At 52.8% G+C, this 23,024-nt stretch overlaps 1 protein-coding gene across 1 annotated transcript; it reads left to right on the top strand.

Moving 5' to 3' along the window:
- Positions 1–3,002: 3,002 nt before the first annotated feature.
- LOC142363592 (medium-chain specific acyl-CoA dehydrogenase, mitochondrial-like) lies at positions 3,003–15,282 on the top strand. Its single transcript, XM_075439141.1, has 12 exons — positions 3,003–3,041; positions 5,047–5,146; positions 5,869–5,966; positions 6,077–6,146; positions 8,348–8,448; positions 8,540–8,620; positions 9,412–9,542; positions 11,056–11,164; positions 11,532–11,672; positions 11,749–11,844; positions 13,050–13,298; positions 15,195–15,282. Exons 1-12 carry the CDS (start codon positions 3,018–3,020, stop codon positions 15,264–15,266), a joined length of 1,272 nt encoding a protein of 423 aa, XP_075295256.1. The 5' UTR covers positions 3,003–3,017; the 3' UTR covers positions 15,267–15,282.
- The last annotated feature ends 7,742 nt before the right edge of the window (positions 15,283–23,024 follow it).

Genomic DNA, 23,024 nt, shown 5'->3' with positions numbered 1-23,024 from the left:
TGGGGGGCAACAAAGCCATACAGATTCTTGTTGACATGTCGGTGTTGGAAGGAGCTGTCAGGCAAAAATCAAAAACTTTCCATAAATAATAGGATATTTAGAGTTGTTTTGTTATTTATACGAACTTTTAGGGTACCTCGAGGTTTCCGAATGCTCTGCAAAGAAAGGCAGATGTTGGCACGGCCTGATTTCAGCTGTGTGCTGCCCCGTTACGCCCGCTCAGCGCACAGCAGGGCAGCGAACAGAAGGTGCTGCTGCCCTGTATCCTGCCACAGGCAACGAAATCGTGTCTTTGTGGCAGCCATGACAGCAATGCAGACAGATAATTTATAGCTCTGCAGAGCGGGACGCCGTGGGCTGTCGGGAGCTGCTACCGCCTCCAGCAGAGCCGGCCCGGGACCCCCAGGAGCCGCGATCTCTGCCCAGGGCGGGGGACGCGGCTGCTGCCGGCACAGACCCTGCCCGACCGGTACCCCAGCCCGGGTACCGATTCCCCGGTGAGTACCCCCGCACCCCCCCGCCCCGCTGCCTCGGGGGGACGCGGACCCTCGTCCCCTGGCCCCAGGCACAGAGCCCCTCACTCACGCCAGTCCCCCCCAGCAGCTGGTTTTGGGGACCCAGACTGTCCCTGCTGCAGTGGCTGGAAGCTAAAGACCCCCAGTTGCTCCCACAGCTGCACGGGCAGCCCACCGGCCCCAGCAGCAGCACTGGGACCCCACTCCCACTCCCCCCCCCAGCCTGGGGCACCCACGCCCTGGGTCTGGTTCCCGTTGCTGGCACCGGATTCCAGCGAGGGGCAGGGAGGTGTCGCCAGAGCTGGCACTCGTCCCTGCGGCACACGCATGGCCCCAAGCGGGAGGTTACGCAGAGCTCAGACGAGGTTTTAAGAGACAGGTTAAAAAAGATGCGATGAGACGATACAGCGTGTACAGCGTCTGCCCCGCCTGTTTCTTCACAGCTCCCGTTCGGCAGCTGTAGAGATGTAACCCAGTTGCACAAAAAAAAGTATTTGATGTGTTTACATACAGCAGCCAAATTAAAAGCCCTGAGCCTTTGAGCAGATACGGCTTTAGAATTAAAAGAAAAAGAAAAAAAGACTGAAAATTTGAAATGAAGTAACGATTGCGATAGTCAGGAATGAAACAAGCTGAAAACATACCTGGCAATATTTTTATGGAATTTTGCGATGTTCTTTCGCGGCAGCAGCTTCAGTGACCTGCGCTGCATCAGCCCCTGCGTGACGTTCCGGCCCTTGCCCTCGCTGAAACACCGGCTCAGCAGCAAATGCTAGAACACAGTTTGTAATATTCAAAAAAATAAATTGCAAAACATTTATACCTGTTATAGAAGCTCGCCTCCCGTGACGAATTCAAATTGAGCAGCCAATTGTTAATTAATCAGTTGTGAACTTATTAGCAATAGAATTTATTTAAGCAAGCGATGAAGCAGGCAAAACAGCGCTGGGCGGCCGGGGAGCCTCCTGCTCCGCCAACGGTCCACACCCCACCCCCCAGCAGAGTCTCTTTTTATAGTTTAGTAGTTCCGGGCTCTATGTGGCACATCCTGGTATATTTTTTTTGCGGCTGCACGTACTGTTGCGAGGGGGTCATCCTGGTCCCTCTGGGGGTCGTGAGAATGAAGGTCGTAGTTTTCCTCCGCGTTGTGGATCAGTTTCTTTTCTCATTTGGTCATGCTGGTCCAGCACGAAGCAGGAAGGATTCGTGCTCGTTTGCTCAGCAGGATGTCGATACTCTGAGGTTTGGTTTGGTGATTTGTCAACGTGCATTTCAAGGCTTACTGCTATCACAGCAGAACATCTCTCAAGTGGTCGGTGGGGTGGGTTGAGAACCGGCTGAGTGGCAAAGCTCAGAGGGTTGGCATCAGCGGTGCGGAGTCTGGTTGGAGGCCCGTAACGAGTGGTGTGCCCCAGGGGTCAGTACTGGGCCCAGTCTTGTTTAACTTCTTCATCAACGACCTGGATGAAGAGTTAGAATATACCCTCAGCAAGTTTGCTGATGACACCAAACTGGGAGGAGTGGTGGACACACCGGCGGGCTGTGCTGCCATTCAGCGTGACCTGGACAGGCTGGAAAGCTGGGCAGAGAGGAACCTGATGAGGTTCAACAAGGGCAAGGGCAGGGTCCAGCCCCTGGGGAGGAACAACCCCAGGCACCAGGACAGGCTTGGGGCGGACCTGCTGGAGAGCAGCTCTGCGGAGAGGGACTGGGAGTGCTGGGGGACGACAGGGTGACCATGAGCCAGCAGCGTGCCCTGGGTGCCAAGAAGGCCAATGGGATCCTGGGGTGCATCAAGAGGAGTGTGGGCATCAGGACGAGGGAGGTTATCCTCTCCCTCTGCTCTGCCCTGATGAGGCCCCATCTGCAGTGCTGCATCCAGTGCTAGGCTCCCCAGTTCAAGAAAGATGAGGAGCTACTGGAGAGAGTCCAGCGCAGGGCTACGAGGATGGTGAGGGGACTGGAGCATCTCTCCTGCGAGGAGAGGCTGAGGGAGCTGGGCTTGTTCACACTGGCGAAGAGAAGGCTGCAAGGGGACCTTAGAAATGCCTCTAAATATCTGCAGGGTGGGGTTCAGGAGGATGGGGCCAAGCTCTTTCCAGTGGTGCCCAGCGACAGGACAAGGGGCAACGGGCACAAACTGGAGCCGAGGAAGCTCCAGCTGAACCCGAGGAAGAACTTCTTCCCTCTGAGGGTGCCGGAGCCCTGGCTCAGGCTGCCCAGAGGGGCTGTGGAGTCTCCTTCTCTGGAGATATTCCAGCCCCGCCTGGACGCGGTGCTGTGCAGCCTGCTCTGGGTGACCCTGCTTGGGCAGGGGGTTGGGCTGGGTGACCCACAGAGGGCCCTTCCCCCCCCCCCCCCCCCCCCCCGTGTCTTTGTGACATAGCGACCGGCCCCGTTCCGCCCTCAGCCCCGGTCAGATCCCAGAGCGAGGCCAGGCCCCGGCCCCACCGCCTCCCCAGCCGGACAGCGCCGGCAGCCGCCACGGGTCACCTGGGCAAGATGTCGGCCTTCAGAGCCGGCCGGGTGAGCGGGGGGGGGCCGGGCCGGGCTGGGCCGGGCGGGAGGCCGCGGGGCGGGGGGCGGCGGGAGCAGCCGCGGGCCGAGGCGCCAGGGTCCCCCCGCCGGGCAGCTGGACGCGGGGCGGCCCCCCCTCCCCCGCCGCCCCGGCCCTGCGCTCCCAACTGGGTGAAGGGTGAAGGGCGGCGGGACGGGCGGCCATCGCCCTGGGGCCTCGCCAGCGTCGCACTGCCCTTGGCGGTTCTTCTGGCCCTGGTGGCTCTGGTGGCCCTGGTGGCTCTGCTGGCCCAGGTGGTTCTGCTGGCTCTGGTGGCCCTGGTGGTTCTGGTGGCCCTGGTGGCTCTGCTGGCCATGGTGGAACGTTCTGCTGGCCCTGGTGACTCTGCTGGCCCTGGTGGTTCTGCTGGCTGTGGTGGCTTCGGGTGGCCTCGGTGGCTCTGGTGGCGTTGGGACGCGGCAGGCACTGGGCGTGAGCATGGCTGCGGGTGCCTCAGCGCCCAGCCCACCGAGCTGGCCAGCGGGGCGGCCAGCTGAGTGGGCGGGGGTCGGCCGGACCCCCAGATGTCGGGAGCGGCGGGTTCCCGGCTGTAACCCGCAGGAACGACGTTGCGCGCCGCTCGGGCGCGAACGCCGCGCGAGTTCTCTGGCACGACCTCGGCAGCTGCCTCCGCATTGGGCATCGCCGCCGAGCTCTGGACTTTGGCTGCTTCAGGCCCAGCTTTCTGGTGGCAAAAATTATGACAATTACCTGGCTTTTTCTCAGCCCCATCTGCTTCTTGCCCGCTTCCGGATAAAATAAGGTGTGAAATGTTTTGGGGGGATCCAGCTCTTTGCAGCGGTTGGTCGGAGCTGTTTGATCCCGTTGGTTTTACCGCGCGACAGCGGCCGCAGCGAGGGGAGAATGCTCAGCCGGGCAGGTGGGGCTGGGGGAAGGCAGCGACCTGGCCAGGCTGGAGAGCTGGGCAGAGAGGAACCTGATGAGGTTCAACCAGGGCAAGGGCAGGGTCCTGCACCTGGGGAGGAACAACCCCAGGCACCAGTACAGGCTGGGGCGGCCCTGCTGGAGAGCAGCTCTGTGGAGAGGGACTGGGAGTGCTGGGGGACGACAGGGTGACCATGAGCCAGCAGTGTGCCCTGGGTGCCCAGAAGGCCAATGGGACCCTGGGGTGCATCAGGAGGAGTGTGGGCAGCAGGTCGAGGGAGGTTCTCCTCCCCCTCTGCTCTGCCCTGGTGAGGCCCCATCTGCAGTGCTGTGTCCAGTGCTGGGCTCCCCAGTTCAAGAAAGATGAGGAGCTACTGGAGAGAGTCCAGCGCAGGGCTACGAGGATGAGGAGGGGACTGGAGCATCTCTCCTGCGAGGAGAGGCTGAGGGAGCTGGGCTTGTTCAGCCTGGAGAAGAGAAGGCTGAGAGGGGACCTTAGAAATGCCTCTAAATATCTGCAGGGTGGGGTTCAGGAGGATGGGGCCAAGCTCTTTCCAGTGGTGCCCAGCGACAGGACAAGGGACAACGGGCACAAACTGAGGCACAGGAAGTTCCATCTGAACGTGAGGAAGAACTTCTTCCCTCTGAGGGTGCCGGAGCCCCGGCCCAGGCTGCCCAGGGAGGCTGTGGAGTCTCCTTCTCTGGAGATATTCCAGCCCCGCCTGGACGCGGTGCTGTGCAGCCTGCTCTGGGTGACCCTGCTTGGGCAGGGGGTTGGGCTGGGTGACCCCCAGAGGTCCCTTCCAACTCCGACCATCCTGTGACGCACCGTGCCGCAGCGGCTGGTGGTGGTGAGCGGTCCAGGCGCAACGCAGTGCCTGCTGGCAAGCACGGTCCCGAACTACGATGCCCTCATCGGCGGTGCCGTGCCCAGCAGCGGCCGGCCTGCGCTTCATCACCCTTTACCTTCGCAGACGTTTTCCGTTTTCTCTGGAAACGCTTCGTCTCCCCCTGGTCCTGCCTTGTGCTCTCCCCGCTGCGGCACGCGGGAGCGGCGGAGATCTCACACCCGTCTGCTTGCTTCCTCAGCAGATGCTGCGAGCCGTGGTGGGGCGCGGGTGGAGGCCGCGCTCCAGCAAACCCGCTCCCAGCGCGCACGCCAGCAGGCCCGGGGCTGGCTTCAGCTTTGGTAAGTATGACAGGTTTGGGGAGGAATACGGCGTTACGGACAAATCAGAGTTAGGAGGAAAGCCAGCCGCGCTGCGGTTTGGTGGGAATTTACAAGGGGTTTCTTCTGAGTAGATTTCTGTCCTCTTTTAAAAAATCATTTGAAAACCAAAATCACTTTCCTCTCCAGCTGAGGAAAGCCGGGCATGTTTGTGATGTTTATGGGGTTTTATTCTTTTTCAAACTGATGTCTGTCTTCAGCTTTTTCATTGCCAGAGTTCCCTCAGCTTTGAAGAATGATCTCAAGTTGGCTTTTACAATGTTAAAATAACTGTCTGTAGTCTTAGTGGAACGCGGTTGTAAAGAAATTCACCCCCGATTAGGCCTGGTACGTAGGTAAGAGCAGATTTAGCAGCCAGATGTTTGGAGCGAGTAGCCAGAACCACCAGATGAGGAACGCCGCTCTGCCTCCGTCTCCTCCTCCGTTACGCAGCGCTCCCGGCTGCGTCGCCGCTGGCGTGCGGATGAGTCGGTCAGAGATCAGCGCGGGTTTTCTCTGGAGCGAAGGAGGCGGTCGAGCTGCTTGGTTGCTGGAGAGGCGCGGGGAGGCGGGTCCGCGCGGTCTGGGTTGTCCTGGGAGGAACTCACGCTTGGTTCTTCTTTTCTCGTCACCTGACAACTGGCAGAATGAAAAAGAGTACGGAATTTGCGAGGTGGGTTTTTTTTACGTTCTTTTTTTGCTAGAACTGACTGATGAACAGAAAGAGTTTCAAGCCACTGCTCGGAAATTTGCTGTGGAAGAAGTTATTCCTGTTGCTGCACAGTACGACAAAACTGGAGAGGTAAATTACCATAGAGTAGGGGGGAAAAAGTCGATTTTTATCTTAATCTGTGTCAAATTTAAAATGTTAATGGTGACAAATCCGGAAGTGATTCTGCCTGTCTGTTCCAGTATCCTCTGCCGCTCATAAAACGAGCTTGGGAGCTTGGTCTTATGAATTCGCACATACCGGAGAGCTGCGGTAAGTAACCGTTCTTTTTCATCTGTAAAATAAAACAAAGAAAAGGCCTTTGAGGAGATTTATATGTTCCGTATAAAATGAACAGTCGCCCACTCGACGCTCTAAACTTCCTCAGCAGGCAGGCTGGCGCCTGCAGCTGGTGCTGGGGGCGGACGTCGTCTGGCCACAAACTGGGCAGATCACGATTTCCTAATTTGTGACCAGGTTTTCTACCGTGGCGACAGCTGCCCGACGGTCCCCTGGCGCGGCGCGGCCGCTGGTGGGGCGGAGGGGTCAGAAGATCGCGTTTTGATCTCGTTTCTGACGCAGGCTGGAGCGATTTCCGAGTTTAGTCCGGAAGGACGGTGTTCCAGTTTAGGTGCCGTGCGGTACAGCAGCACTTCGGTGTGTGACTGACCTTGGAAAGAAAGAGATTTTCCTTTTGCGTTTATATTACCTGAAAACGAAGCTGGGGAATTGTCCCTAGCAGAGCCTGTATTTTTGAAGTCAGCGGAGGGTGGACCTTTTATCAATAATTTAATTAATAAGGAAGAAAGAGACAAAAGGAGTAATTGTGAGGAGCAGCCACAAATTCTAGGGAAACTCGAGGCTGAAAGAGCATTAAATTAAAACTTAGAAGGGACAAACTGGACGCCATTCCTTTACAAGGTCTGCAAGGGAGAGCGGGGAAAATGCACCCCAGTCAGCCTGATGCACCGTGTAAATTAAGAACACGATGAAGTACAGTGGAGCAGACACGCCTCTGGCACGCCGTGGGGTTTTCCTAAAAGGAAGTCAGGGCACAAAAAATAAATGGAGTTTGCTGCAGGAGCTGATAAGCCTGTGAACACCTGGGTGGTATAAAATGCTCAAACTTTGGAAATTAATGTGAACAATCAGCTGGTTTCATAGCGGAAAAATCAGCAGCACAGACTGGCTGGCGCTTGGGCTGAAGAACCGGGGAGAGGGTGTCCCCAGGGAGGTCACAGAGTTTGCTGGGAATACCGAGTTACTCCGTGTTGAAAAGGTGTGAAGAGCTGCAGGGGAAGGCTGTGAAACTGGGCGACTGTTAAAATGGCAGACGAAAATCAGAACAGGAAAAATGATGCACCCAGGAAAGGAAAGAAGCAATCCAAGCTTCCCAGAGCAAATGGTGTCGTCTGAGCAAGTTAGTGCCTCTGGAAAAAAAAACAAGATTTGGGGGGTTAGAATATAAAGTGTTGTGAAGATGTCAGCAAAATGCCCACAAGTGGTCAAAGCCATAAACTTCAGGTCAGAAATTAAGAAGAGAATGATGAAAAAAGCAGAAGGCATAATTCTGCTGCTGCCTGAATCCAAACTGCGCTTGCCTCTGCAGTTCTTTAAGCAGCCTGATCCTGCCACCTGGAAAGGGCGTCGTGGGAAGGGAGGAGATTCCTAAAAAGGTGACAAAGATGGTAAAAGGTACAGAACAGCTGCTGAGTGAGAAACACCGCAGCCGTCAGTGTGGTGGGGCGTCTGAGAAGGGACCGCTAGCTCACCGTCCCTTCGGTGCGACCCGAAGGCAGCAGGGCCAGAGCAAGTGAAAGGAGGTGGCTCCACACTAAGTGCAGAGTTAATTTGTGCGGCTCGTTACCCCTGGATGATACCGGTGCTCAAATTGTACGTGGGGGCAAAAAGAGAGCGGGCAAATCCCCAGAAGAAATGTCTTGTCAGGGGCTGGCTGACAGAGAGACCAAGGAAACTTCTGGCTGAGGAAGTCACCTGAAGGCTGAGGAAAATATTCTGAGGACGTATTGCTGTATCGTTACTGCGTTTTTATCCACTTGCCAAAGTGCTGGCTGCTGTCGGGAGCAGATTACCGGGTTGGTTTTCTGACCGATGCTTGGTTTTTGTATTCCTGAGTGCTGTGGTAGCTCAGGAGCCCGTGTCGCCCTTCCTCTGCTTCCTAAGAACTCTTCAGAATATTCTCAGATGTGAGGTAGTTGAAAGGCTTTGGCAGTGCATTCTCGCAGTTGTCCCACATCAAGCCTGTCACCCTGGAACGGAGAAATGTGATTTTTAAGTCATCTGTTACTAATTGCGAAAACTTTTCTTTAGAAGTCTTGCGTGGGAATGTCTGATCGAACACAGGGCACAATCAGATGCATGAGGGGGAATGTGTTTCCGTTAATTAATTTTTGTCGCTCACTGATGTGTTCCACTTCAGCCTCATTTTAGTCAGTGAAATATTTGAACTGTAGGTGGTCTGGGCCTCGGCACTTTTGAGTCCTGCCTTATAACGGAAGAGTTAGCATACGGATGCACGGGGGTTCAGACTGCCATTGAGGGGAACTCCCTAGGGGTAAGCGCTGTCCCTTCCTGCCTCCTTTCAGCTGGAGTCCGTGCCCTTTAGAAAGGTGGCTTAATGCTCTAAATATTTAATTTTCTTTCAGGAAATGCCAGTAATCATTGCGGGAAATGAGCAGCAGCAGAAGAAATACTTGGGAAGAATGATAGAGGAACCACTTATGTGTGTAAGTAGGACCTGGGAACACTGTAGAATGTTCCAAAATTACATTCATTGGGTTTTTGGGGCTGTTTAAAACACTGATATCTACTCACAACTTAGCCTGCGTTGGTTTTTAAACAAACCGTGGCGTTTACTGAAAGCCAGGGAGTACTGAATTAGATGTAAGCAGGAAGCAAACAGAAGATACTGCCTGGAAAAGCATCCGAAGTCGCTTCCAGGAAATTAACGCCTTTGAATTCACTCTCAAGGGAAGCTGCAGGGGTGTAAGGAAAATGCAAGGTTTGTAGGAGCACAAACGCAATCAGATGGGCATTAAACTGCACTTAGGGATGTCAGGTGATATTTAAGCAGAACTTGTCACATAGAAAGATGTAAAGATTTATGTGCAGTGCATTAAAATGGGAGAAACTAAGCCTCATGAAATGAAGAGCATGGTTCCCATAAAATTTTACTCTGTGCTCTTACTTTCAGATTTCAAAGATCGTCAGCTTTCGTATCAGAGTTTGTGAAGCATAAGGGAGGGGGGTGACTTATTAAAAGTTACAGAATGGTTCTGGTTATCATTAGAAGATAATTCCAATTATTATTATGGATTTATAAGGAGAACTAACCCTATGTGCTTGGACTCTTGCTCAGACAGCTATTGGGGTTTTTCGATGTAGTATTTTGGGGTTTTCCACACAGCCCACTTAAGACTTTTACAGATCAGTTTGGTGCACGTGATTCTGCAATAATTTCTGATTGCTTAAAACCAGAGTTTTATTCCTCAATATTTGGCATTTTCTTTTCTTCTAGGCTTACTGTGTAACCGAGCCTGGCGCAGGCTCTGACGTGGCCGGTATAAAAACCAAGGCTGAGAAGAAAGGAGACGAATATGTCATCAATGGTCAGAAGATGTGGATCACAAACGGTGGGAAAGCAAACTGGTGTGTTGGCTTTTGACTGGCGTCCCATTCTGTTACTCTGTTCCGACCTGAGGTGCCCCCCACACCCCCCAGTTAGACACCAGCGGTTCTCTGAAGGTCTGGTACAAAGCTGAGCCTTCGTCATGGTGCATCTCGCTGCCCTTGGACCTGTGACCAGTTCGTCAGGGCAAGGTGTGAGGCAGGGCCGTGCAGTGTCTCACATGGACACTGAGCGATGACGGGACGACTCCGCTCAAGAAGGCCTCTCAATTTTTGCTGCTGTCAAACAAAACCAGTTCCGCTGTCTCTTCCGGGAAGGGCAGCACCAGTCAGAGTTAACTGGCCCAGTGCTCAAGAGGCTCCTGTTACAAGGGACCTTGCTCTGTGGCTGTGGTGGCCGAGATCAGGTGCTTCTGATTCTGCTGGAAACGTCTCTCACTTCCAGTGAAGACAGAAAAATGCCAGCATTGTGGTGTGACCTTTTATTTTGCTAAGGGAAGACATTTGCCCAGTGCCAACGGATCCAGGTTTTGCTGTGGCGTCTGTGGAGGTGCTTTACAACACAGACCTCCTTCATCACGTCTCACACAAGAGCATGCTCATCCCCACCACACAGACTCTTTTGAATTCAAGAGGAAAAACTTGACACATTTATGTCTAAAGCTGCATTTTCTTGTTATTTATTTCTTTGTTCAAGGCAGACCCCTCAAGGAGAATCTACCACAGAATCACAGAATCACAGAATCACAGAATGGTAGGGGTTGGAAGGGACCTCTGTGGGTCATCTAGTCCAACCCTCCTGCCGAAGCAGGGTCACCAACAGCAGGTTGTAGAGGACCTTGTCCAGGCGGGTCTGGAATATCTCCAGAGAAGGAGACTCCACAGCCTCCCTGGGCAGCCTGGGCCAGGGCTCCGTCACCCTCAGAGGGAAGAAGTTCTTCCTCGTGTTCAGACGGAACTTCCTGTGCCTCAGTTTGTGCCCGTTGCCCCTTGTCCTGTCGCGGGGCACCACTGGAAAGAGCTTGCCAACCAACCAGCTCTCATTGATGTTACTGAGCACCATCAGTGTGATTTAGCACTGTTTGATTTCTAATGGAAAAAAATTCCTTTATAGCTTATACTTAGCAGAACAAAACTGAGATCTTCGAAATCAGCTGATAACTTGAAGGTTCTGCACGCAGTACTGTAATTCCTGATTTTTACGTACGTGCTGTGAATCGGTTTCTGTTGTACTGTGCGTGAAGCCGATGGGAATGTTAAGACTTAAAATACATGGAAAAGGTGAAGGACCTTTGCGTGCTGACCTGAGGTGACTGTAGTAAATCTGGACTTTGGCGGTAAGAGACGCACTGACACTTCCTCTCTCTCGCTGCCTCTCCGTTTATTTTTGGCAGGGCCAAAGGGTTGTTAACTGAGTGGCAGATCTATTATATGGTAGAAAGACACATGAAAGCATCCCATGTGTTAGCTAAAAAAGTACCTGATCGTTAATTGCGAGGAGAAACGGACTGCCCTCGTCTCTGTTTTACACCAGGTATTTTCTGCTAGCGCGTACCGATCCAGACCCAAAAGCTCCCGCAGGCAAAGCCTTTACTGGATTCATTGTGGAAGCGAATAGCCCTGGAATCCAAGTCGGAAGAAAGGTGAGGAGCGTACCTCTGCTTTGACAAGCCAGGAATTCTCATTTGCTTCTAAAGCGGTAACGCAACAATCTGCCGTTCACACTGGAGACCCTGGGCTAGTTCTCTTTGGGGAAAGAAAGACAAACGAATGATTACGGCTGCAGAATCGATTTCACAGAGACAGGAAACCGCTTGGACAAATTACGGGCATGGCGGTCTGTAAATGCAAAGCTAGTGTTTGTTGTGTACGTGATGATTTTTAGACAAAGCCAAAGTGTTTGGGGGAAAAAAAAAATTACCTGATGCTTTGAGTAAACTGAAGAATGAAAATGTGTTGCACTTTGGCAGAATCCCATTGAGTTGCACCTCTGTCAACTTCCCTGTACAGGAAATGAACATGGGCCAGCGCTGCTCCGACACAAGAGGTATTGTCTTTGAAGATGTCAGAGTTCCAAAAGAAAATGTATTACTAGGTGAAGGAGCTGGCTTTAAAATCGCAATGGGAGCTTTTGATAAGACCAGACCACCCGTAAGTATCAGAAAGAAGTTACTTAGAAATTCCCTTTATATTTTCCGATTTTCATGCTGTGCTGTGTTTAATTCAGGTAGCAGCTGGTGCTGTTGGGTTAGCAAAAAGAGCGCTTGATGAAGCTACCAAATATGCCTTGGAAAGAAAAACCTTTGGGAAACCAATTGTTGAAGTAAGTTAAATATATAAAAATAAGTATATCCAAAAGCTACGTTTTCATACCTGCTGTACTACGAGTGAATTTTCAGCGTTGTTCCTTTACATTCAGGACGTGTGATTTATGGTATCTCTGCCACTGCTTGGCTTTTCAAGTATATAGGTCAGCGCTATCTGAGTAAATCTAGTTATGCAGTAACTCCTGGGATTCTTCAGTAATTTATTGATGATAATGGCAAAATCACAAAGAAAACTCCACCCAAAACCCTGAAACTGTCAGGACACACTGAAGCTCTTCAATGCTCATGAGCAGGGATTTTCAGGGAAGGAGGAAATCTCCCTGAGGCAGGGACACAAGACTCACAGTATTAATACTAACGGAACACATTGCCAATCACACTGTTTTCCTGACTTAAAGAAATATCCATAAACATCCGACTAAATACAGATCTCATAAAAAGGAAAGCACATCTTCATCAATCAATACTTAATCCCTGTGACTAAGTGGATTTTAGAATTAAAAACTGTAAAGTCTGGGCGGCCCAAACGGTTCAGGAACGGGGCTTGAGGTGAACCGGTGTGCTACACCGAGGGATGGAAAGGGGAATCAAAATGTGAAGTGATAACTGGAGGGCTGGAGCACCTCTCCTCTGAGGACAGGCTGAGGGAGCTGGGGCTGCTCAGCCTGGAGAAGAGAAGACTCCGGGGTGACCTTAGAGCAGCTGCCAGTGCCTGGAGGGGCCGACAGGAAGGATGGAGAGGGGCTTTTCACAAGGGGGTGCAGTGATAGGACAAGGGGGAACGGCTCTAAAGTAAAAGAGGGCAGATTTAGAGTAGATACAGGAAAGAAATTCTTCCTCTGAGGGTGGTGAAGCACTGGCCCAGGCTGCCCAGAGAAGCTGTGGCTGCCCCCTCCCTGGCAGGGCTCAGGGCCAGGTTGGATGGAGCTCTGAGCACCCTGGGCTGGTGGGAGGGGTCCCTGCTGATGGCAGGGGGTTGGACCCAGATGATCTTTAAGGTCCCTTCCAACCCTTACTATTCCATGATTCTATTCCATGATTCCATGATTTTGAGAGCCTGATCCAAATTCTGGAGAACTCAAGTATGATTTCCTGAGCACGTTGAGCTTGCAAATTAAGATATTAAGAAGACTTTATTCTGCTTGGAAGTCAGAGGGTTTTAGGCAGGCAACGTTAACGTGGTTTGTTTCCTCAACCGCAGCACCAAGCAGTGTCTTTCATGCTTGCTGAAATGGCCATGAAAGTGGAGCTGGCCAGGATGGCTTACCAGAGGGCTGCGTGGGAAGTCGACGCTGGCCGCAGGAACACCTACTACGCTTCCATCGCAAAGGCCTTCGCCGGTGATATTGCGAACCAAGTAGCTACGGACGCAGTGCAGATTTTTGGAGGAAATGGATTTAATACTGAATATCCTGTGGAAAAACTCATGAGAGATGCTAAAATCTACCAGGTGAGTAAAAGAGAGGATGCAATCTGTATAGTCATGCATACATTTTATATAAAATACACTAATGGCTACTTATTTGAAATGGTGACGTGCACACACATAGAAGTTTTGAGGCTGAGAGCAATAATCCTTCCATTTAAAAAAAGGGCATGCAAATCAGGCAAATTCTTGCCTACAAAACTCTGTGTGCATGAGATCAACAGCTTAACCTGCCCAAGAGGAACAGCTGAGTCTTCCCCTCAGCCCCATACCTGGTGCAGAGAGCGGTCGCTGGAAATCGCATCCTGTGCCTTGTCATACCCAAAGCGGGCGCACAGAACAAGCGACACGCGGTGGCTGCACCGAGTGTGCCGCTTGCCTCCCTCCTCGTTGAGTCTAGAGGAGAACACTCCAGCAGCTTCTGCCTCATTCCTCATCAGTCACGGTGGGGGTTGGTTTAGGGGTTGTTTTTTTTTCCTTTCTGCTTCCCAGGCTCTGCATCACTTCTTGCTGTGCTCTGAACCTTCCGCCTGAAACTCTGGTGTCGTAAGCTGGGCTTTACTTCATCTGAGATACCACCAGCACTGAGTGTCACGTGTTAGTTATCTTGTGTGTGTTCATTAACAGAAGTGTGGCGCAGCCTGCAGTGATTAGCCTTAAAAAAAAAAAAAAAAAAAGCCCAGAACAAAACCCCCAACAAAATGTTCTCATATTTACTCATATTTAGCCCATAGTCGCTCATAATCCCCAGATCTTTTTCTTCAGCGTTATTACCAAGAAATTATTCCCCATCATAATTCTTCTTGTAGCATATACTATGCTACAGTTCTTTATTCGGAAAGAATGATTGAATTATGTTCAGGAAAACCAGGAATCTTTTATCTTTTCACATCTTCCTGACATTAATAATGACTAGAAAAAAACACACCGAAATAGAGGACAACAAGAAATGCATGTGGGCCGTGACCCGCAGCGCTGTAACAGGTGTCATTCTGAAGATTCTAGGTAGTTGAAATTTCGTTTATTGCTGACTTCAAAACTATTCTCACTAGCTGAGAATTTTTCTCTGTCTAAGGACAGAAAACTGCTGGTTTGGAATCTAAAGGTTCTTCGTATTAATCACACTCCTGCAACTGGGGAAATGAATGAGTAACTGAATTTGTCATGATTGGACTTTTTTGCTGTCAGGCTCCACCCTAATGTGACCACAGGTTACAGCGTCTTTATTTCTGCGAAGCTGCCTAAGGTTCTGGGGAGGATTATCCCCGTTTTATGACTACAGACAAAGTGAAATTCCATACCTCTGAGCAATCTGCCAAAGATTCGCTTTGGCAGAGCTGGGAGCTGAAAGACTTCAGCCCCTGAGCTCTGTTTCTGGAGGAAAATGTAAAAATACATGCTCAAGAAAAAAAGGAGGTAATAGTGTGTTGAAGACAGTATTAGTTCAGAAAGAGTAGTGGGAATAAATGGATGAAAGGGACCGTTTGCTATGGCCTTGAAAGGCTAGTCAAAGGAAATGCAGCACTTCCAGCACAGGTCACCTCCTCCCCTCCACCCACCGTTTCCAAACCCGCTTTGTGAAGCCTAAGTTACGTATTTTCTTCCCCAGAGAAGACATTTCCCCCATCCTTCTTTACTCACTACCTCTGTTAATTCCATGAGAACCTTACTGAGTTTTGCTGAGCGTATCGGAGAGAACAAGACGGTCACTTGGGATCTCGTGTGGGATTTATTGCATTCAGCCCGCTGTAGTTACTCCAGACACACTGGAATTTTATTCAGTTTTCTTTGTCTTTTGGCACGCCCTAACCCACACAGGGGTAGTGCTATGAAGGTTTACACGTGTAGAAAGATCTGTTAAAATATTAAAAACAACACAAAACAAAAATCAGCTAACATTATTGTAATTCTTCTTTTCAGATTTATGAAGGAACTGCTCAGATTCAAAGGATGATCATAGCCCGGGAACATATCGGCAAATACAAGGCTTAAAGAAACGTTTCAGGCACGTCTCGTGTGGATGTAGTGTTCTGTGTTCTAATGGAAGAGGATCTGGGAGCGTTTCTCAAGACAGAAGGGCGTGGAAAGACACCTTTTCCTTCAAAATCTTTGCTGTGCACATGATTAAGTAGTCCTGCTGCACACCCCGTCCATTCCCTAACTTCGCTCCTTCTGGCGAAAGGAGCCTGGCAGGGACCCTCCCCGTTCCTAGGCTACGTGTGAACTTTGAGGTGGCAAGATAAGCAAGCAGCCCCAGTCTCTGTGCCTCTGTGCGAGCAGTGCCATGGGCAGATGAGGCTGAGCAACAGCTTTCCAGGCTAGCTCCTTCTGGCTGCGAGCTATCTGCACAGGTTCGCATTTTCGAAGCAGGGCTGCGAAGGAGCGTGGCAGGGACCACCCACATTCACAGAATCACAGAATCACAGAATAGTAGGGGTTGGAAGGGACCTCTGTGGGTCATCTAGTCCAACCCCCCCGCCGAAGCAGGGTCACCTACAGCAGGCTGCACAGGACCTTGTCCAGGCGGGTCTTGAATATCTCCAGAGAAGGAGACTCCACAACCTCCCTGGGCAGCCTGTTCCAGTGCTCCGTCACCCTCAGAGGGAAGAAGTTCCTCCTCATGTTCAGACGGAACTTCCTGTGCCTCAGTTTGTGCCCATTGCCCCTTGTCCTGTCACTGGGCACCACTGAAAAGAGCTTGGCCCCATCCTCCTGACACCCACCCTTCAGATATTTGTAGGCATTTATAAGGTCCCCTCGCAGCCTTCTCTTCTTCAGGCTGAACAAGCCCAGTTCCCTCAACCTCTCCTCGTAGGGGAGATGCTCCAGTCCCCTCACCATCCTTGTAGCCCTTCGCTGGACTCTCTCCAGTAGCTCTTCATCCTTCTTGAACTGGGGAGCCCAGAACTGGACACAGTACTCCAGATGAGGCCTCACCAGGGCAGTGTAGAGGGGAAGGAGAACCTCCCTTGTCCTGCTGGCCACACTCTTCTTGATGCACCCCAGGATCCCATTGGCCTTCTTGGCAGCCAGGGCACACTGCTGGCTCATAGTTAACCTGTCGTCCACCAGGACACCCAGGTCCCTCTCCGCAGAGCTGCTCTCCAGCAGGTCCACCCCAAGCCTGTACTGGTGCATGAGGTTGTTCCTCCCCAGGTGCAGGACCCTGCACTTGCCCTTGTTGAACCTCATCAGGTTCCTCTCTGCCCAGCTCTCCAGCCTATCCAGGTCACGCTGAATGGCAGCACAGCCTTCTGGTGTATCTACCACACCTCCCAGTTTGGTGTCGTCAGCAAACTTGCTGAGGGTACATTCTAACTCTTCATCCAGGTCGTTGATGAAGAAGTTAAACAAGACTGGGCCCAGTACTGACCCCTGAGGGACACCACTTGTCACCAGCCTCCAACTAGACTCAGCGCCGCTGATGACAACCCTCTGAGTTCTGCCATTCAGCCAGTTCTCTATCCACTTCACTGACCACTCATCCAGCCCACACTTCCTCAGCTTCCCCAGGAGGATATCATGGGAGACTGTGTCGAAAGCCTTGCTGAAGTCAAGGTAGATAACATCCACAGCTCTCCCTTCGTCTACCCAGCCAGTCATGTCATCGTAGAAAGCTATCAGATTGGTCAGGCATGATTTCCCCTTGGTGAATCCATGCTGACTACTCCTGATAACCTTCTTTTCTTCCACTTGCTTCATGATGGCCTCCAGGATAAGCTGCTCCATCACCTTTCCAGGGATGGAGGTGAGGCTGACCGGCCTGTAGTTCCCTGGGTCCTCCTTCTTGCCCTTTTTGAAGATTGGAGTGACATTGGCCTTTCTCCAGTCCTCGGGCACCTCTCCTGTCTTCCAGGACCTCTCAAAGATGATGGAGAGTGGCTCAGCAATGACATCCGCCAGCTCCCTCAGCACTCGTGGGTGCATTCCATCGGGGCCCATGGATTTGTGGACATCCAGATCGCTTAAGCGATCCCTCACACAGTCCTCCTCGACCAAGGGAAAGTCGTCCTCTCTGTAGGCTTCCTCTCTTACCTCCGGGGCCTGGGATTCCTGAGGGCCAGTCTTAGCACTGAAGACTGAAGCAAAGAAGGCATTCATTAGCTCTGCCTTCTCCGCATCCTCCGTCACCAGGACACCCGCCTCATTCAGCAGCGGCCCCACATTGTCCCTAGCCTTCCTTTTGCTGCTGATGTAGTTGAAGAAGCCCTTCTTGTTGTTTTTGACATCCCTTGCCAGCTTCAATTCCAGGTGAGCCTTGGCCTTCCTCGTCGCATCCCTGCATGCTCTCACTACGTTTCTGTACTCTTCCCAAGTGGCCTGTCCCTCTTTCCACATGCCATGCACCTTTCTCTTCTGCCTGATCTCCGCTAGAAGCTCCTTGTTTAACCATGCAGGTCTCCTTCCTCCTTTGCTAAATTTCTTTCTCAGGGGGATGCATTGCTCCTGTGCATGGAAGAAGTGTTGTTTAAAAAGCGACCAGCACTCATGGACCCCCCTGCCTTCGAGAGCCCTGGCCCACGGGATTCCTCCCAGTAGCTCCTTGAAGAGGCCAAAGTCAGCCCTCCTGAGGTCCAGGGTTTTGATCCTGCTTATCGCCCTGCTTCCTCCACGCAGGATCCTGAACTCGACCATTTCATGGTCACTGCAGCCGAGTCTACCTCCAACCTTCACGTCCTCCACCAGTCCCTCCTTGTTTGTTAACACAAGGTCCAGCAGCGCGCCTTTCCTTGTTGGTTCCTCCACCACTTGCATCAGAAAGTTATCATCGATGCTCTGTAGGAACCTCCTGGATTGCACCTGCCTAGCTGTATGGTCTTCCCAGCTGATGTCAGGGTGGTTGAAGTCCCCCATGAGAACCAGAGCCTGTGACTGTGAGGCTGCTTGCAGCTGCCTGTAGAAGGCTTCATCAACCTCCTCCTCTTGGTCGGGTGGCCTGTAGTATACACCCACCGTAATGTCACCCGTGTGAGCCTGTCCCTTAATTCTAACCCACAAGCTTTCAACTCCTTCTTCACTTGCCCCCAGGCCAAGCTCAATGCATTCCAGTTGCTGCCTCACATATAGAGCAACTCCCCCACCTCTCCTTGTTGGTCTGTCTTTCCTAAAGAGTCTGTAGCCATCTATGACAGCATGCCAGTCATGCGAGTTGTCCCACCACGTTTCTGTGATGGCGACCAAGTCGTAGCCGTCCTGCTGTATAATGGCTTCCAGCTCCTCCTGTTTATTGGCCATACTACGTGCATTGGTGTAAACACACTTGAGCTGGGCTGTCAATCTCACCCCTGGCCTTGGCACTCTAAGCCTAGGCTCATCCCTAGTGAGCTGGGCAATATCCCCTTCCCCCTTCAAACCTAGTTTAAAGCCCTCTCAATGAGCCCCGCCAGCTCGTGGCCAAGAATTCTTTTCCCCCTTTGTGATAGCTGAACTCCACTTGTTGCCAGCAGGCCCGGTGCTGTGTATACCTCCCCATGATCAAAAAAGCCAAAATTTGACCGTTGGCACCAGTCCCTGAGCCACCTGTTAACCAGGTGAGTTTTCCTGCCCCTTTCAGTGCTGTCCCCTGCCACTGATGGGATGGAGGAAAACACCACCTGCGCCCCTGATTCCCAGGCTAGATTTGAAGTTTGAGGTGGCAAGACAAGCAAGCAGCCCCAGTCTCTGTGCCTCTGTGCAAGCAGTGCTATGGGCAGATGATGCTGAGCAACAGCTTTCCAGGCTAACCCCTTCTGCCTCCGAGCAATCTGCAGAAGTTCGCATTTTCAGAGCAAGACTGCAGAAGGCGCCCGGCACGGACCCTCAAAGGAACATTGGAAGTTTGAGGTGGCAACACAAGCAAGCAGCCCCAGTCTCTGTGCCTCTGTGTGAACAGTGCCACGAGCAGAGGAGACTGAGTAAAAGCTTTCACGGCTAGCCCCTTCTGCCTGCGAGCTATCTGCACAGTTTCGCATATTTGAAATAGGGCTGCCGAGGCTCTCGGCACAGACCCTTATGGTACATTTGAAGTTTGAGGTGGCAAGACAAGCAAGCAGCCCCAGTCTTTGTGCCTCTGTGCGAGCAGTGCCATGGGCAGATGAGGCTGAGCAACAGCTTTCCAGGCTAGCCCCTTCTGGCTGCCAGCTATCTGCAGACGTTTCCATTCTCGATGAACGGCTGCGAAGGAGCCTGACAGGGACCCTCCCCGTTCCCAGGATACGTGTGAAGTTTGAGGTGCCAAGACAAGCAAGCAGCCCCAGTCTCTGTGCCTCTGTGTGAACAGTGCCACGAGCAGAGGAGGCTGAGCAACAGCTTTCCAGGCTAACCCCTTCTGCCTGCGAGCTATCTGCACAGTTTCGCATATTTGAAATAGGGCTGCGGAGGCTCTCGTCACAGACCCTTATGCTACGTTTGAAGTTTGAGGTGGCAAGACAAGCAAGTAGCCCCAGTCTCTGTGCCTCTGTGCGAGCAGTGCCATGGGCAGATGAGGCTGAGCAACATCTTTCCAGGCTAGCCCCTTCTGCCTGCCAGCTATCTGCAGACGTTCGCATTTTCGAAGCAGGGCTGCCCGAGGCGCCCGGCACGAACCCCCTAAGCTACGTTTGAAGTTTGAGGGGACAAGACAAGCAAGCAGCCCCAGTCTCTGTGCCTCTGTGCGAGCAGTGCCATGGGCAGATGAGGCTGAGCAACAGCTTTCCAGGCTAGCTCCTTCTGGCTGCCAGCTCTCTACAAAGGTTCGCATTTTCGAAGCAGGGCTGCGAAGGAGCCTGGCAGGGACCACCCCCATTCCCAGACTAGATATGACGTTTGAGGTGGCAAGACAAGCAAGCAGCCCCAGTCTCTGTGCCTCTGTGCGAGCAGTGCCATGGGCAGATGAGGCTGAGCAACAGGGTTCCAGGCTAGACCCTTCTGCCTGCGAGCTATCTGCACAGTTTCGCATATTTGAAATAGGGCTGCCGAGGGTCTCGGCACAGACCCTTATGCTACATTTGAAGTTTGAGGTGGCAAGACAAGCAAGCATCCCCCGTCTTTGTGCCTCTGTGTGAGCAGTGCCATGGGCAGATGAGGCTGAGCAACAGGTTTCCAGGCTAGCCCTTTCTGCCTGCCACCTATCTGCAGACGTTCGCATTTTCAGACCAGGGCTGCCGGAGGCGCTCGGCAAGGACCCCTAAGCTACGTTTGAAGTTTGAGGTGGCAAGACAAGCAAGCAGCCCCAGTCTCTGTGCCTCTGTGCGAGCAGTGCCATGGGCAGATGAGGCTGAGCAACAGCTTTCCAGGCTAGCTCCTTCTGGCTGCCAGCTATCTACACAGGTTTGCATTTTCGAAGCAGGGCTGCAAAGGAGCCTGGCAGGGACCCTCCCTGTTCCCAGGCTTCGTGTGAAGTTTGAGGTGGCAAGACAAGCAAGCAGCCCCAGTCTCTGTGCCTCTGTGCGAGCAGTGCCATGGGCAGATAAGGCTGAGAAACAGCTTTCCAGGCTAGCTCTTTCTGCCTGCCAGCTATCTGCACAGGTTTGCATTTTCGAAGCAGGGCTGCGAAGGAGCCTGGCAGGGACAACCCCCATTCCCTGGCTAGATTTGAAGTTTGAGGTGGCAAGACAAGCAAGCAGCCCCAGTCTCTGTGCCTCTGTGCGAGCAGTGCCATGGGCAGATGAGGCTGAGCAACAACTTTCCAGGCTAGCCCCTTCTGCCTGCGGGCTATCTGCAGAAGTTCGCATTTTCGGAGCAAGACTGCAGAAGGCGCCCGGCACGGACCACCAAAGGAACATTGGAAGTTTGAGGTGGCAAGACAAGCAAGCAGCCCCAGTCTCTGTGCCTCTGTGCGAGCAGTGCCATGGGCAGATGAGGCTGAGCAACAGCTTTCCAGGCTATCTTTTTCTGCCTGCCAGCTATCTGCACAGGTTCGCATTTTCGAAGCAGGGCTGCGAAGGAGCCTGGCAGGGACCACACCCATTCCCTGGCTAGATTTGAAGTTTGAGGTGGCAAGACAAGCAAGCAGCCCCAGTCTCTGTGCCTCTGTGCGAGCAGTGCCATGGGCAGATGAGGCTGAGCAACAACTTTCCAGGCTAGCCCCTTCTGCCTGCGGGCTATCTGCAGAAGTTCGTATTTTCGGAGCAAGACTGCAGAAGGCGCCCGGCACGGACCACCAAAGGAACATTGGAAGTTTGAGGTGGCAAGACAAGCAAGCAGCCCCAGTCTCTGTGCCTCTGTGCGAGCAGTGCCATGGGCAGATGAGGCTGAGCAACAGCTTTCCAGGCTAGCTCCTTCTGGCTGCCAGCTCTCTACAAAGGTTCGCATTTTCGAAGCAGGGCTGCGAAGGAGCCTGGCAGGGACCACCCCCATTCCCAGACTAGATATGACGTTTGAGGTGGCAAGACAAGCAAGCAGCCCCAGTCTCTGTGCCTCTGTGCGAGCAGTGCCATGGGCAGATGAGGCTGAGCAACAGGGTTCCAGGCTAGACCCTTCTGCCTGCGAGCTATCTGCACAGTTTCGCATATTTGAAATAGGGCTGCCGAGGGTCTCGGCACAGACCCTTATGCTACATTTGAAGTTTGAGGTGGCAAGACAAGCAAGCATCCCCCGTCTTTGTGCCTCTGTGTGAGCAGTGCCATGGGCAGATGAGGCTGAGCAACAGGTTTCCAGGCTAGCCCTTTCTGCCTGCCACCTATCTGCAGACGTTCGCATTTTCAGACCAGGGCTGCCGGAGGCGCTCGGCAAGGACCCCTAAGCTACGTTTGAAGTTTGAGGTGGCAAGACAAGCAAGCAGCCCCAGTCTCTGTGCCTCTGTGCGAGCAGTGCCATGGGCAGATGAGGCTGAGCAACAGCTTTCCAGGCTAGCTCCTTCTGGCTGCCAGCTATCTACACAGGTTTGCATTTTCGAAGCAGGGCTGCAAAGGAGCCTGGCAGGGACCCTCCCTGTTCCCAGGCTTCGTGTGAAGTTTGAGGTGGCAAGACAAGCAAGCAGCCCCAGTCTCTGTGCCTCTGTGCGAGCAGTGCCATGGGCAGATAAGGCTGAGAAACAGCTTTCCAGGCTAGCTCTTTCTGCCTGCCAGCTATCTGCACAGGTTTGCATTTTCGAAGCAGGGCTGCGAAGGAGCCTGGCAGGGACCACCCCCATTCCCAGGCTAGATTTTACGTTTGAGGTGGCAAGACAAGCAAGCAGCCCCAGTCTCTGTGCCTCTGTGCGAGCAGTGCCATGGGCAGATGAGGCTGAGCAACAACTTTCCAGGCTAGCCCCTTCTGCCTGCGGGCTATCTGCAGAAGTTCGCATTTTCGGAGCAAGACTGCAGAAGGCGCCCGGCACGGACCACCAAAGGAACATTGGAAGTTTGAGGTGGCAAGACAAGCAAGCAGCCCCAGTCTCTGTGCCTCTGTGCGAGCAGTGCCATGGGCAGATGAGGCTGAGCAACAGCTTTCCAGGCTATCTTTTTCTGCCTGCCAGCTATCTGCACAGGTTCGCATTTTCGAAGCAGGGCTGCGAAGGAGCCTGGCAGGGACCACACCCATTCCCTGGCTAGATTTGAAGTGTGAGGTGGCAAGACAAGCAAGCAGCCCCAGTCTCTGTGCCTCTGTGCGAGCAGTGCCATGGGCAGATGAGGCTGAGCAACAGCTTTCCAGGCTAGCTCCTTCTGGCTGCCAGCTCTCTACAAAGGTTCGCATTTTCGAAGCAGGGCTGCGAAGGAGCCTGGCAGGGACCACCCCCATTCCCAGACTAGATATGACGTTTGAGGTGGCAAGACAAGCAAGCAGCCCCAGTCTCTGTGCCTCTGTGCGAGC

The sequence above is a fragment of the Opisthocomus hoazin genome, chromosome 19 (genome assembly GCF_030867145.1).
Source record: "Opisthocomus hoazin isolate bOpiHoa1 chromosome 19, bOpiHoa1.hap1, whole genome shotgun sequence".
Classification (NCBI taxonomy): domain Eukaryota; kingdom Metazoa; phylum Chordata; class Aves; order Opisthocomiformes; family Opisthocomidae; genus Opisthocomus; species Opisthocomus hoazin.
The sequence above is the reverse complement of the archived record's forward strand: the minus strand, read 5'-3'. Positions and strand labels throughout refer to the sequence as shown.

Excerpts from the sequence above, each read along its gene's own strand:
- LOC142363592 (XM_075439141.1), top strand. The coding sequence starts at position 3,018 with ATGTCGGCCTTCAGAGCCGGCCGG. Across the intron at positions 8,449-8,539 it reads TTGAGGGGAACTCCCTAGGG|GAAATGCCAGTAATCATTGC; the intron begins GTAAGCGCTGTC and ends ATTTTCTTTCAG. Across the intron at positions 9,543-11,055 it reads AACGGTGGGAAAGCAAACTG|GTATTTTCTGCTAGCGCGTA; the intron begins GTGTGTTGGCTT and ends GTTTTACACCAG.